Source organism: Empidonax traillii, unplaced genomic scaffold, assembly GCF_003031625.1.
Source record: "Empidonax traillii isolate 1590-97213 ecotype Southwest subspecies unplaced genomic scaffold, ASM303162v1 scaffold284:size1552100, whole genome shotgun sequence".
NCBI lineage: Eukaryota > Metazoa > Chordata > Aves > Passeriformes > Tyrannidae > Empidonax > Empidonax traillii.
In genome coordinates this window covers 1,083,481-1,097,814 of record NW_020955477.1, presented here as the reverse complement: position 1 = coordinate 1,097,814, position 14,334 = coordinate 1,083,481, and the positions used below count along the sequence as shown (strand labels likewise).

The window sequence follows — 14,334 nt, the reverse complement described above, 5'->3', positions numbered from 1 at the left end:
TTTTTCAATCTTTTATAGATTGCAGGAATTTTTTCATACTTTGTTGAGAAGTTTAACTGTGCAACTTTGCCTAAATGTACCACTCTTCATTCCCTTTATATATGGATTCCCACAGGATGTGTATTTTTAGCATTGATTAAAAATCATGTGCAAGGAATGCTGCAAAGCTTGAGAGGGGAGCTGAATTTTTTAGGAGCAAAAGATGACACTTGCTAAAGTTCTGTTGAAATACTCTTGAGTTACAAGGTTGCTTTGAATCTGGAGGTTACCTTGGACTAATTCTGGAACGTGGAAATACCTCTCTTTGAATTACCTTGTAGTCACTTTTAAACATGAGCAGTTCAGAGATTATTTTTTTAATAAGGTCTTTTGAAACTGTGTAATTTGAAAATTAGCAAAAAGTTAGAAACGTCTTATTTTTTCCTACAAAACCCCTGGAGCTTTTTAAATTTTCTTAGAAATATTTTGTGATGGGGGAATCGTTGCTGTCATTTGCAAGGCTCTGGTCTCACTTGTGTAGAGCTCACCAATCGGGCACTGCCTTTGAAATTAATAATGATCAGCTTTTGGATAGCATAACAATGGACCTAAATGATTCCTTGGAGAAGCAGCGCTATGGTTCTGTTTTCTTTTTCAACCAAAGAGCTTATATGAATAGCATTAAGCTTAAAGTTTAACAGTTTTTATGCTAAAAGATAATTAATACTAGACAGATATAAATAGTGACCTTTTTATGCAGCTGCGACTTTCTTTGAAGCACTTAGTCTGAATTTATATCAATGGCAAAATTCAAATTGCTTTTTAACAGAGCGAGTGCAGGTCTTAGAGGCCCTATCTTGTAAATCCTTAGCTGTACATATATTTTTTTTTTTTGCTCTATAAGTAATATTTTTAATTTCAGTAGCTTTACAAATGAGCTCAGCATGTCAGTATGTAATCTTGCTGTAGTGAGACTTTCTGCATTAATACCTTATTTCGAAACGTTTCATGTTGGTTTGAAATAGATAATTTACAATATTAATGAAAGTGAGAGCAGATTAGTGTACTTGGGTTCCTCATTATGTATTGGGACGACACTCTCGCTCTCATGCTGTGGTGATCAAGTACTAATGGAATTTAAAATGAGAAATTAATTAATGTAGAGAAAATTTATCAAAAGGCTTGCTTTGAAATTATTGTCTGTCTGAGATCTAAAGGTCACTTAAATTGGACTAAATTATCTGTGTGTTTACTTCAGAGTTTGGGAAAACATTCTATTATTGTATCCAGTTGTATAAAGTGTGATTTGATTATGTTTCATTTTTAACCAAACCTACTTTTTTCAATGAAGTAATGAATACTTTTATCACACTTAGAGTGATTTATTTGTTTTTACTTATGTGAGTTGTTTTGCACGTAAACTCTTTTCTTCCAGTTGTACTTTAATGAAATTTAAACTTAAATTATTTTTTTAATTTCTAATTTTCCGTAAAATAAATGCTTTATTTTTCCTGTGCTCATTTCTTATCCTTCTGTCAAACTGTAGTTTTGTCATCTTTAGATTATAATTTTCACTGAGAAGTTCTTGTAAGAACTAAAAGTTGAGATTTTAATCCCTGAAAGCATCTCTAGGTGATCTGTCCCTTGGCAGAGGGATACTCTGAGCAATGTATCAGTTAGTTCATCACAGGACCTCTCTGCAAGGTGATTCCTTTGAGTTCAAGTTTGTAGGAGTTATAATGTATACAGTAATAACATATTTTTAGTCAGTCTGCACTGGGCTTTGATCACAAAATCGTAGTTAACCATCTGTTCTTTGGTTTCCAGGTTTGGTTAATTCTAAATAGCAATTCAAGAATAAGAACTCAGTAGTTCTGAAAAGCTGAGTAAAATACCTGTGTGTGCAGAGAACTAATTTAATTTCTACGTGTAATGGGGAGAGGTGAGAACAGGAGCTCTTTGGCAGCTGGCTCGGTGTGTAGGAGTTCTGTAAATTTTACAGGACTAGGTTGATGAAAGATAATGAGATTTCACAATACAGTTTGTTGTGTGGTTTTCCATTTCTGCTACATGCCCAAAGCATTCATTTTTAGTAGTGTTCTTAGACAAGGGTGTTAGTGAGTTTATTGCTATTAATCGTGTTCCATGAAATTGTCTTTCAGAGTTCTTAGCTCTGCTGGAGTCAGAGTTCATCAGTTATCCGTGTTGGAGTCTTCAGGCAGAAATTTGATGGTTTTCATAAAGCGTAGTTAAGGCATTCAGTGGCAAGCTAAGGAGCATGTAGAGTTGTGATCTGCTGCCATCAGAGGTGCCCTTATTTGAAGTATTTCTGGTAGGAATTGTACCTGTGCATCAGTCAATGTTTATTTGGAAAAAAACCCAAAACACAACTAAGCTTCCTTCTTTGGTATTAAAGCCTGTTCCTACTGTAATTTACTTAAGAAAATGAAGTGATGATGGAACGAATTTTGCTTTGGACATGTTCAGTTTAATTTTTCAAGAACCTTTCATCTACTGGTGGTGAATGTGACAGCTTAATTCATAGGGATGAGCATTCCTAAAAGTATCCACAGAATGCAGATAAGTAGTTGACTGTAGGAAGTCATTTGAACAGAATTACTAATGTTCCCCATAAGTTTTCTGGAGGATGTTTAGTACAGGTTGCTTGTCAAGTAAGAATCCCTTATTCTAGAAATGCTTTTTTTTCTGCCACCTGGTTATGATCAAGGAATGCTGTGCTTACTGGCTTCAGGTTCAGGATCAGGTGCTATTGCCCAGGTGTGGGAGATAGCATTTCATATCATTTTTATTTCTATTTATTGCTGTTGTTTTCATACTTCCTTATCACTTGGAAACAAAATAATGCACAGGTTGAATATATGTTTCACCTGAGAAGGGTGATAACGTTCATATTGATCCTTCCAGTAAGTTGCCACCCAGAACGTCTTCCCAGCAGGGAAGATGCTTGTGGGGTTATAGTCTTTGTGTGATTGTAGTTGGTTATAACTCCATTCAACCTGTGGTGAGCTGATGTCCTGGCTGAGGTCTCACTGTGTCTGTACTGTGTCCTTAGCTCTTGGTGATATCCTGCCACGAGATTGAGTATCATATTTTAGGACTCTCCATGAGGAGGGTTTTCCTTCTGGGGCTGTAGAGGCTGCTGTGTTGCTACCCAACATTTCAGGCTGCTTCGGATTCTCTTTTACTTCCCAAAATCCGAGTTAGTCTGTACAAGTATTTAACTAAAATAAAGTAGCCTTCAGGCTTCTACAGCACGGGATGGTGTTTTCTCAGGGGCTGGTAGAACAGGTAAATAGCAGTAAATATAATTAAACAAGGAGAGGGGAAGTAAGTAAACAGGAAGGAATGCGGGAATTTCCCTAGTTGAGTTCTGTGTTTCATGTTCAAGATAATGAGGATCATGGATTCTGAGCTATCTGCAGCTTATTTGAGTCCTAAAAAAAAAAGAAATAAAATCTTGCATATATTTAAGCATATGAGATAAAAAGGACAAATGTTATTTGAAAAAGAACATTTGTTTCTGTCTTTTCTTTAAGCTGTTTAAAAGAAAGGAAGGGAAGAATTGTTTAATTTTAAGTGCTGTGTTATATGTCATGAATATTATGAACAATACACATTTTAGAATGAAAAGCAGTAAAACAGAACAGTGTGGTGGGGTAACACTGTTGTGAATTGTTAATGATCACAGAAGGCAAATGCCTTGAGGTGATAAATATCCTTGTGATTCTACTTTAGGTAAACGGTAGCATGAGAAGGCAGACATCAGTGAAGTGAGAAAATGGAAATGGGGAATAAAATTTCTGTTTCTCTTTTACTAGGTATGAACTGATAGAGAGAGGTGTGCTCACAGTCAAAGATGCTGGGTTGGTTCCAACTGTGTACAGCCACAACCAGCAACTGCAGGCTGAGAATATCAGTTTGAAGAAAGATTTGGAAAACTACAAACTTGCTGCCAGGTATGTTATTTGGTCTTGTTGAATCATTTCTGTATGGTAGGAGATGACCAGATAAAGTAAACCCAAGTACTTAGTGAAAAATACTAAGTGCCTGTTTCTTTTATTTGTTTTTACTGGGCCAAAAGATAAATTTTAATATCCAGTAATCACAACAAATTGCTAGGGAGAATTGTGAGAGTGTAATAGGTAGAAGTAAAAAATAAATTATGTGTGTTTTGTATTACAGTACTATAAATTACAGCTACCACAAACCTTCTGCATAGGGAAAAAAAATCACTGTACACTTCTTCTTTTAATTGCAGCAAATCTATCACTCTGGCCCTAGTGGTAATGGGGTGTCAGTGTAAATTACCATCATTGATTATACTTGTGGGTACATTGTAGTAGCTGATTTTATGAGTCTGCTGTACTTTAGTCATGAGAGTTAAAATATTTAGCCTATAGAATGGGGAGATGTGATAACAAACTCCCATGTCACATGGCATTTTCTGGAGAATGGTTCATCTGCACATGAAGGTACCCTCAGACCCAATGATGCACTCGCTTCAGTTTTGCCAGTTTTAAAATAGGGAACTGAAAAAATTAACTCCCATGTTTTTGGTTTTCCTCAAGATTGCTCAAGCTGCTAATTTTCATCTAGATTGTTCCTTTATATGAAAATAACTCTTCAGTTCTTAAACAAGCCTTGCTGCTGATAATGATAATTAAATTATTTTCTGATTATAATGATTTATTACCTTTTAAATGAATGAATTAATTGGCCACAGTCAAGTAGTTAAATAAACAGCAGCAGATATTGTGTAGTCTAAACACAACGTTGCACTGGGAGACAGACCATATAGAAAACATTTCATACTTTAATCTGCAGTTTATTTGGCCAATGGGTATTTAAGGACTGTGTCTCATATGAGTGGAGGAGAGTAAGAAGCGATAATGCCTGGTAAAAGAAGCAAGTCCAAAATGTGGCCCTCCTGAGACTTATCGCTGTCAGTAGTAATTTCAAGAAGTTTTATTGTCGTTTTTCCCCATCTTTTTTGCTTTCTTTTTCCCCCTCCCCACCCCCTGCCCCCTGTATGAAGTAGAAAATGCTGTAACAAGATAACCTGAGTGGATTATTACTTGATAAGAGTTTTTCTGGGTTTGCTGCATTCCTACACAATTATTTAAGAACATAAAGCTCAAAAACATTTGACTGTGGTCTGAACAAGCTGTTTTTCTCCCATAAGAATATCTCTATATTCCATGAGGTGCCAGAAAACCTTCTATAGCAGATGTCTAATTCAAAGGTTGGAAGATGACATGATAACGTGCAGAGGGAAGAAAGCAGGAGAGGGAAAAGACATGGCCCGTGTGTTTGGTTCCTACAGCTGTTAAATGCAAGTCCCAACCCTCAGGTTCAGTCCATGAAATGAAATTGTGCCCTGGTTTTTCACATTCTAGTGTTTGATGAAACCTAAAGTAGCAAATGAACAGATACAGTCATGGCCCTGGTTTGTTACCTCAGAGAGGACAGTGAGATAGGGCAGTTCTATATGACACAAGTTAGAAATGGCCAATTTCCTTCATTGGCATTTACTGTCACACAGTGCACTTAACTCTGCATGTGCCTTGTTCAAACAGTACTAAAACTGGTCCTCCTCTCTCCCCTCACAAGGTAAGCTTTATTTTCACAGATTGTTGGCTAAAACTAGAATGGAGTATATGTAGATGTGAAACTTGGTTTGTGCTTGTGGTCACTCCATCACTTTTCACCCTTTTTATTTCAAATAAATTACAAAATTATCAGTGATACTAATTTTAAAAGTTCAGCACTTGTGACATTAATTTCCCTTAAATTGTTTTGAATCATATATGAATTACACCAGTACTATTGCACTGTTGTTGAAATGTGTGAATGTTGTAGTTTTGACCCTGGCCAGATTTTTTAAACACTTACTGAAAACTGCCTTCCCCCTCTTCCCCCTTCTGTTTTTCTCTGAATTGAGGGGAAAAAAAAAACAAACCCAGATAGTTTCTGAGTAGAGATGAGAACTGGGAGATTCACTTACTAATTAATTTTCACAAGCAAACAGATTCAAAGTGAATAGAACTTAGATTATGTTTGTTAACAATAAATTTAAAAGTTAAATTATTACTAGCAGAGTAAGAACTAAAGAGTAAAAGAATAAAACAGTCTTAAAACACAACACTTTCTCTTAACACTCTTTCTCTCCGTGTTCTCCCTCCTTCCCCTAGCAGTGCAGGGGACAGAGGAGGGGGTCAGTTGTTTCAGTCCATCTTCTGGTAGCTTCTAACCAAAATCATCTCTATAGCCCCCTATTACTCAAAATTCAGCCACATGAGTCCATGACAGTGACATTGAGCATTTTTGCTGTACCTACCATGAGTCAGAATGTTCCTTTATGTCTTTTGGATAAACCTAGATCACAATACTCCATACTAAATCCATTTAGTGTAGTGACTGTTAACTGCTTTTTTTATTTCCTTGTTCATACATTCAGTAACTTGAGTCAGTACCTTTGCTCTGGTAGAGATAATATTTCAGCGGGAGCCAGAATTACCTGGAGGACACTTTGAGTTTCTCTCTTTGAGAGAGAATTACACAGAAAACAGGATGCTTAAGAGCACCAAGGAATTGCTGATTTGATTGGGTAGAAAGCAAGACTTTGTGAGCAAAGTAAGTCCCATATTTTCCTCTGTGGATTAGTCAGAAAACATTGATTGAGAGCTACAGTGCTGTGAAGCTTTTAATTACATTTGGTGTTGCTGAGCTTGGTACTCTTGACAACCATCTTGCAGAGAAGAGATGGTTTTTGGGACTTAGGCAGTATGGGGGCCCGGGATAAATGGCTGTAAACCAATTACCTCCTGCTTTAATGTTGTTTGGTAATTGATGGAAGAGATTTAGTGTCTAGAAGCTAACTGTAATTGTATTTTGGGCATTTTAATACAGTATTTACATGATTGCATGCAAGCAGGTGGGCAAATAGAATAGATTGCAGGCTGGTTACATTTCACTGTGGCGTTTTATTATTTAAAGTGAGAATTAGTCAGCCTCACTTCCTGTATACCTTCTCTATTTTTTATAGCTTGTCTGATGCCCGAAGGCATCTTGAGATGTCTCTGCATACATTAAAAGAAATAAATATCAGCATAATTCTTTTACTCCATAGCTACCTCTAGTTATTACCTTAAGGTCTGGATATACACTGCAGATTTTTATTCAGATTATTTCTACAAGTGACCGTTGTTTGGTGGAAGGAAGCAAAACTAATTTCCCTTTGGTTTGCCATGTGACACTGGTTTAAAGTGCCTTAGGTGTGCTCCCTTTCTTTTATCCTGGAGGCTGCAGGTGAGCCCTGGTTGATTGGGAAGGGCTGTTATCTGCTGCAGTATTTCCCCAGTGGAAGCGTAGGTGTTCCTTCCAATATGCCTGAAAAATTTGAAAATTACTCTGAAAATGGTTAACTCTTATACTAGGCTAGTTAACTCTAATTCAGTGTCTTCAGTGATGTCTTGCCCTTTAATATTCTAGTCATATTTTTTGACAATAGATTGCAATTTCATAGCAATAGTATTCTGCCTATTTGATGATTTAAAGCAGTTTGGATACCATGTATTTTTGTTTTCCCACAGCCATTGCCTCTTTATTTAGACAAATGTAGTCAGAAAAATGTTGTATTATGTTAATTGTGTTAATCACAGGGACTATGTGGTATTTGTAAGCTCTTAAAATGTTTAGGGACTGATTAGGTAGATGGAATGAAAATTGTGCACAGCTCTTCCTTCAGGAGTTCACAACATCAGACAGGAAGCATAAACTTTCACAGGTACCTTTCTGTCCTGATTTTTTGGAGTACACTCACAGATACATACCCAGCTTATAGCCAAAGTAATGGTCAAAATATAAAGCAGTCCTGGAAGTCACATTTATTATTAGAGTTAGTGCCAACACCAGCCATAAAATCCTCAGCTGATCTCCTATTTCTGTGCCAAAATCTAACTATTCCTGCACGTATTTCTCCGCTTACACAGTGGGAAGAACGAATTGCACCCTTTTTGTGTTGAGCACGATATTTAAATGCATCTGTTTCATTTTGTGGTGCATTCAGCATGTTTGCTACCAACTGTCATCTAACCTGGATAGAGTAAAAGCATTGGGGGTTTGTTTTCTAAACCTGTCTTTATTCCAATTAAAAATGTAGGGCTACAGCTTGCAGCGTCTTTGGAGCAGGGCATGTAACTTGCCTTGGAAAATCTACTTGGATTTATTGGGCCCTGTCCTCTGCTGCTATTTTTATGGAAGTACTTGCTGGAGAGAAGTTGAGATGGAGAGAGCTGCAGGCTTTGACGTATATCTTAGCTAAAAGAAATGGATATTGTATTTGCTATGGCTGGTGCAGCATCTTTTCCTCTTGGAACAAGCCACCTGTGAGCTCCGAGGGGGCAGGTTTTGTATTCAGCGTCTTTATGGCAGGTCAGATTTGGAGCGTGGTGTCGTGATGGAGCTCTTTCCCAGAACTGTCCTGAGACCACTGATTCATTTACCTCTCAAATGTTTTGCTGCTCGTGGAAGCTTGAGCAGAATCATTAATTTGTGCTTTGTGTCCCATACCAACGTGCTGAGTTGCTTTGTTCCACAATTCCTGGTCTTTGTGCTGGTGCTCACGCGACGTGATGGGTGTGCCCACGGCTCCTCGGAGCTTCTGTGCTTCGCTCTCCTCTTCTCATGGAAATGTACACGTGTAAATATGATAGTTTCTGTAGGTAATAAACATAGAAAATAGAAATTGCTTGTACAATTAAATATAATGCATTAGCAGTTATGGATGTTCTTCCTGGACCTGTTATTTTGGCATACTCCCTTCTCGTAGTGTTTTTTCTAATTCTTCACCCCCTGTTGCAGAGGAAGTGAGCTTTATTTTTGCAAGAGGCAGATATCTAATTTCTGTGCAAAGTAATTTCAAGCTTCCTTTGCAATTGAACAATGTATCTACTAATCTTTCCTGCCAAACCCATATCAGTGAAGGCAAGGAGAAAATGTACTGTATATATAGAGTATTTTCCTCTATGATTATGGGTGTCCCATGGCTGTGTGTGGAATGTGCCTAGAGAATAAAAGGTTATCAGTATGTTTGCAATTAATTTTTAAATGGATTCCTTTTGCTTCCCTCTGTTCCATCCAGGGAACACTTGAGTACAGGTTACAAATGTGACTGAAGAGAGCTTTTCTAGCCCAGCATTTTCCAGAAGACTCTCTGTGAATGTATTTGCAAGGAAACAATACAGTTATCCTTCTGTGTGTGTCCTTTCACCGTGTACCAGTGTTGGGCTCCAGATTTGATGCAGGCATTAAAAAAAAATCAGTGCTTTCAGTATATTATCAGTATTACCAATGCACTTCCATGTAGAATTTCAAACGAGAGTATTATTTTCTTATTGCCTGTCACTTGAATATGTAACTCCTTGAAACTCCTTGTGCTTCAAGTTGACCTCAACTCTGAGATTTCTAGTGCCAGAATCCTAATGGATTCTGTCTAAAGGATCTGAGGGAAGGGGAAGAGCACCCACGGCCTTGTTCCTTAGCTGGCAGCAAGAAGACCTCAAAAATACATGTTCTGCACCACGGAGTATACTGCCAGGAACTTCCAATGTGGATACTGTAGGCATGTGCATATTTGAAAAATTATTCTATATGTGTTCAACAGAGCTTGATGTAATTAAATAGGACTTCTCTTGCATTTTCTGTTTTTACACATAGCAAAACAAAAGAGGCTCTCTTAAAAATGCAGAAAGAACGAGACTTCCATCGAATGCACCATAAACGAGTGGTCCAGGAGAAAAACAGGCTGATTTGTGATATGAAAAGGTAAAAAACAATTTTAATTGCTGCACAGGTAGCATTAATGTCTTGAATTATAGTCTGGTAATGAGATAACATTGTGGAATTTGAAGTCCTGGTAAAGAGCAGTTCCATCTGACAGTTCTGCCATGTTACTCAAAGAACTTTGAATTATTTTTGGTGTATTTTCTGTGTTGTGATGTGGCATGAATAGATACATAGTATTTCTAATAGTTGGAAATATAGATGACGTTTTGTTTTACCCAGATCTTTTGTCATAAATATGTAGTTTGTTTCTTTTTGGAACCTTTGCCCACTTTAAGGGTAACTGATATCACAGAGAGTTCAGAACCTTTGTATTCATGATTCCCATAATTGGCATTTTCTGTCAACTACCACTATGAAACTTGCTATGTTGCTTTGGTTGCAAAGGAGTCCAAACCAGTCCATTGCTACTGAGTTGGAGTAACTTCATTTTTAAAAATGAACTGAGTTTAGAATCTCTTCTTTGCACATGTTTATGCCAGCACTTGTTTTAAAATCACACTGGGGAGTGGCTTACATCTTCAGCTCCAGTAAATTCCCAGAGTTTTGGTGGGACTGGTGTCAGTGAGTGCGTGTGATGGCAGCTTGTGTGTTCTGCATGTTCAGCCTTGAAATGCTGACATGCTGGCACAGGAGAGCATCGACTTGTCCTTGGCCGTTCAGCTTCTCACAGAGTGCAGTGGCTTTGGAGCTGTGTCACGGCCTTCTCTTGAGACATTCTGTGTCTGAGGAGTTAAAGTGGTTGAGTATTCTCAGTGTGAAGTGCAGTGAAGAAAGAAATACTGATCGCAGTCTGACTGTTTTGTCTAGATGAGGATCTTGTTTGGTAGTCAGCTAACAGCTGCAATTCTTTCTTCCAATGAAATACCATCCATCTGCAAGAAAACAAATTAGCAGAAATTATTGTGCAGTATGTGTATGAAGGATTAAGAACAGGTCAGAATTAGATGGGTTGTTCTAAGATACTAGCAAACAAGCTGTGAATCCTCGTATTGATCTGACTGAGGTTTTCTGTTGGTTTTTCTTCTCTTGTGGTTTTGCAGTTGGGTTGTTACATACTCAATAGCTTTGCTGTCTCCTCTGTGTTGACCTTTTGGAACCTTTACTCTTTTATTTGGGGAGGGGAGAAATTTTGCAGCCACAACTCTCTGATTTAACTCATCTCTGAGAAATACTTTTTTCTTCCTCGTGTTCCCAGGCTGAAGGCACATTATGCATCCTATGAGCCAGTCCTGAAGCAGCTGTCTGAAAAATACGAGACTACACTGAAGCAGAAAATGTTAACGAGTTTGGAGAGAGACAAAGCAGTGGGGCAGGTAAAACTGTGGTGAGAACCACTCACAGGGCTGTAAGAAATACCTTTGGTGTTGATTGTATAAATAGGATATTTCTGATGAAACAACCCGCTTATGCAGTAGTAGTTTGAGGCAGAATATTTGGTGAGTGCTGTGGTATTTGGTAATGAATGAATGTGCAAGTTTGTGCCACAGAGGAATTGTTCTGTCTGTACTTGCTCAGTGCTGCTCTCCCTGAGTCAGCCACGTGCAGAGCCCGTTACACTTTGCACATCAAAGCTTAAGGAACGGTGTGTGCTCACACAGATTCACATCCTTCCATCCATGCCTTTGCAAATAGCTTGTTTGAACTTCATTATCATTTATCATTTTATTTGTTCCAAAATATATCCCAGAATGACCTACTGGTTTAGAAAAAAATACATTAGGAGATAAGACACAGTTTTTCTGTCTTTAGTGGAATAATAAAGTAGTATTTTTTTCCTATAATCTTGTCTGATATATAGGTTGGTATATGAGATATTCTGCCCTTTGGGCAGGAAGCAGTATAAGCACAGATAAAATAGATGAAAACCAGAAAACTATCTTGCATGTGTTTAACTAATATGTTGTTTGTGCAAGAAAAGAAGGGGGGAAAGAACCCCAAACAAACCCTAAGCAAATGCACTTCAGCAGCAGCATATGTGGGTAACATAAAAGGAATTTACCATGCTTGCACTCTCTTCTGATAGTCTTCATCTCTCATTTCCTACTTTGCCTCCAGTTTTTCTCAGGTCACCTGTGGGCTTACTTTTAAAACACTGAGCATTATATGTTTGAAATGTCAATAAATAAAAGCAAATACCCCATGGAAAATGAGGGTTTACTGTCCATACAGATTTATGCTGATTCAGGAGTACAAAAGATTGAAAGTTTCAGTGCTGTGAATTTCAGGGACATAAGTAGGACTTTTCCAGATATGAACTGTACTCCTTCCAGAGCAATGACTGGTTTTAACACGTGTTTTGTGACATTTTGTTGTGACAAAGCTGTAGGTCATAGTGTGCCATTAAATTAGAGATCAGTGCAGTGACAGCAGTGGCTAAAACTTGCTGGTGCAGTCAGAGCCCTGGTATTCTGTATGACTGCTTTGTTTTAATAGAGCTGGAAAAGTGAGAGGTTCTGGGTGATTTTATTTTATAGCATTGTTTTCCCAGGTCTTTCCAAAATCTTGAATTAGGTGTAATTGTCATAACTTAGAGACACTAATCAAAAGTAAAAAATTATAGATGAAATGTATTAGGTACAGAGGCATAAGTGGTGTGTGTTGTGAACAGATACCTCAAAAGCCATGTTCTCATCCTCCCTCCTCTTGTTCTTTTTCTTTTTAAAATTAGGTTACAGGTTTGCAGGCTGTCTTAGAAAATTTGGAGTCCGGATGTGTTAAGCAGATTGCTGAGGCAAAAGGTAAAATATTCCCATCACCAGGCTCAGACTGGTCATGGCTTTTTGTGTTGTTGTGATGCATTTCAAAATCTGGTGTAACAGTAAATCAAAAATACTTGCATTGCAAAGGTTTTATCTGCTGGCCTGGTGTCGGAGCAGCAGCTTGATCATTGGAATGTTTTATTCTGAAATGTATTCACTAAGGAGATTGAGGCTGCTGAAGGCAATATGGAGTTGGTAACTAGGAGAGCACTCTGCCTCAGAAGGCTATTTTGTGTCTGGTTTTGTTATTGCCTCCACTAATATCCCCTTTTTGGGGGGGTGTATGTTGTTTCTCATCTCTCTCTTAAGATGGTGCATATGGGTGTCTGGAAGCATTTTGGAAATACTGGTGTTATGAAATCCAGCCTCTTATTTTAGCATGCCTCGTTTTTACAGAAGGTTGCTAAGGTGATATAATACCTACTGGAATAATATCCTTATCTGTATCTTCCTGCACTACTTCCCTGTGTAAATATTACATTACTTTCTCTAACTCCATCAGAGAAACCTTAACACCTCTGTTTTCCTAAGTAAATGAAGGCCCTGCTATCACATTCCTTGGGAGCATCACTCCCACCGATAATTTGGAACCTATTTTCCAGTTGCAGCTACATTTGGTAGTAAGATAAGTCTTAAAGAAACCAGGTTTCTTAAATTGTCCTGAAAATAAATGAGATGATGAAAAGGGTACATGGTGAGCTCAGTCCTCTGACAACAAAGTATTTATTTACCTGCTGTAGTCTGGAGCAGGACTCCCATCAGAGTTTATTTGAAATGAGAGAACCCTACAAATATTATACAACTTCCAGGTGAAACATTTGTTCCAGTTGGGCCAATTTTAATATCTTGTTTGTTTTGTGGTTTGTTTCATGGGTTTCTATCTTCATGGAGTTAACTTCTGTTGTGTAAAATTCCTCTAGAAAAGACAAGGCTGAGAAAAAGAAGAGTAGCCACATAAACATGTTTGGTTTTCTTTTGTTCTTTTCTGTTTGTGGTTGAGTGAAGAGGCCAACAAGCACTTCCTTGACTATTAAAGCACACTCTGGCTTGAGGATATATAGTGTGAGTTATTTCCCATGCTTGTGTCTTACAGTGTGGATGCCCCATCTGTTCTCCTTTTCATACTAAACATAGTTTTATTTGTTGTTTGAGTGATTCTAAAAACTACTCTCTGGCTGTTCACGCTTGTTTATTCTCCAAAAATCTTAAGAGCACTTTATAACACCAAAAAGTGACAAGCAGGGGAGCCACTTGATAAATAATTATGTAAAAAGCCCCTTGTCACTCAGTCTCCAAAATAAATTAAGCTCATCAGCCACCCACATGCTTGTACAAGTCTTAATTTGCTTCATATCTTGGGTATCATAAATTAATCAGTCTTTCAGTTCGTTTCTTTTCAGTGCTTTGTCCTCTAATAGTACATAATTTTTATTGCACTCTGTAGGTCATACTCATGTCTCAGTGGGTGATATTGTCTCTTGTCCAAATACTTTCTGCTGCCTCTTGAAAGATGATCATGTTCTGTTGCCTCTTAATTTTTTTTTTCTTTATTCCTCAGACACTAGAAATCCAGTCTTGAGAAACAAACAGTGTCTGGATACTGGAGAAGTGTTTGCTTCATTTTTCTCTGAATTCATTAGTTTGGAAGGCACTGGTGCTGTTGCAGTTGCAGATCTGGGCTGTTAAGGAGCCCTACAGCTGCATTTTGTCACTGCTGACTCTTCTGGGC

At 37.8% G+C, this 14,334-nt stretch overlaps 1 protein-coding gene across 2 annotated transcripts in view; it reads left to right on the top strand.

The window, feature by feature from the left end:
* SPAG16 (sperm associated antigen 16) overlaps positions 1-14,334 on the top strand; it is a 367,722-nt gene that overhangs the window by 9,585 nt on the left and 343,803 nt on the right. For both annotated transcript variants that reach the window (XM_027890314.1, XM_027890313.1), the window contains exons 5-8: positions 3,819-3,956; positions 9,718-9,825; positions 11,042-11,159; positions 12,515-12,584. In XM_027890314.1, coding sequence (XP_027746115.1) covers positions 3,819-3,956; positions 9,718-9,825; positions 11,042-11,159; positions 12,515-12,584 — 434 coding nt within the window. The remainder of the gene's footprint in view (positions 1-3,818; positions 3,957-9,717; positions 9,826-11,041; positions 11,160-12,514; positions 12,585-14,334) is intronic.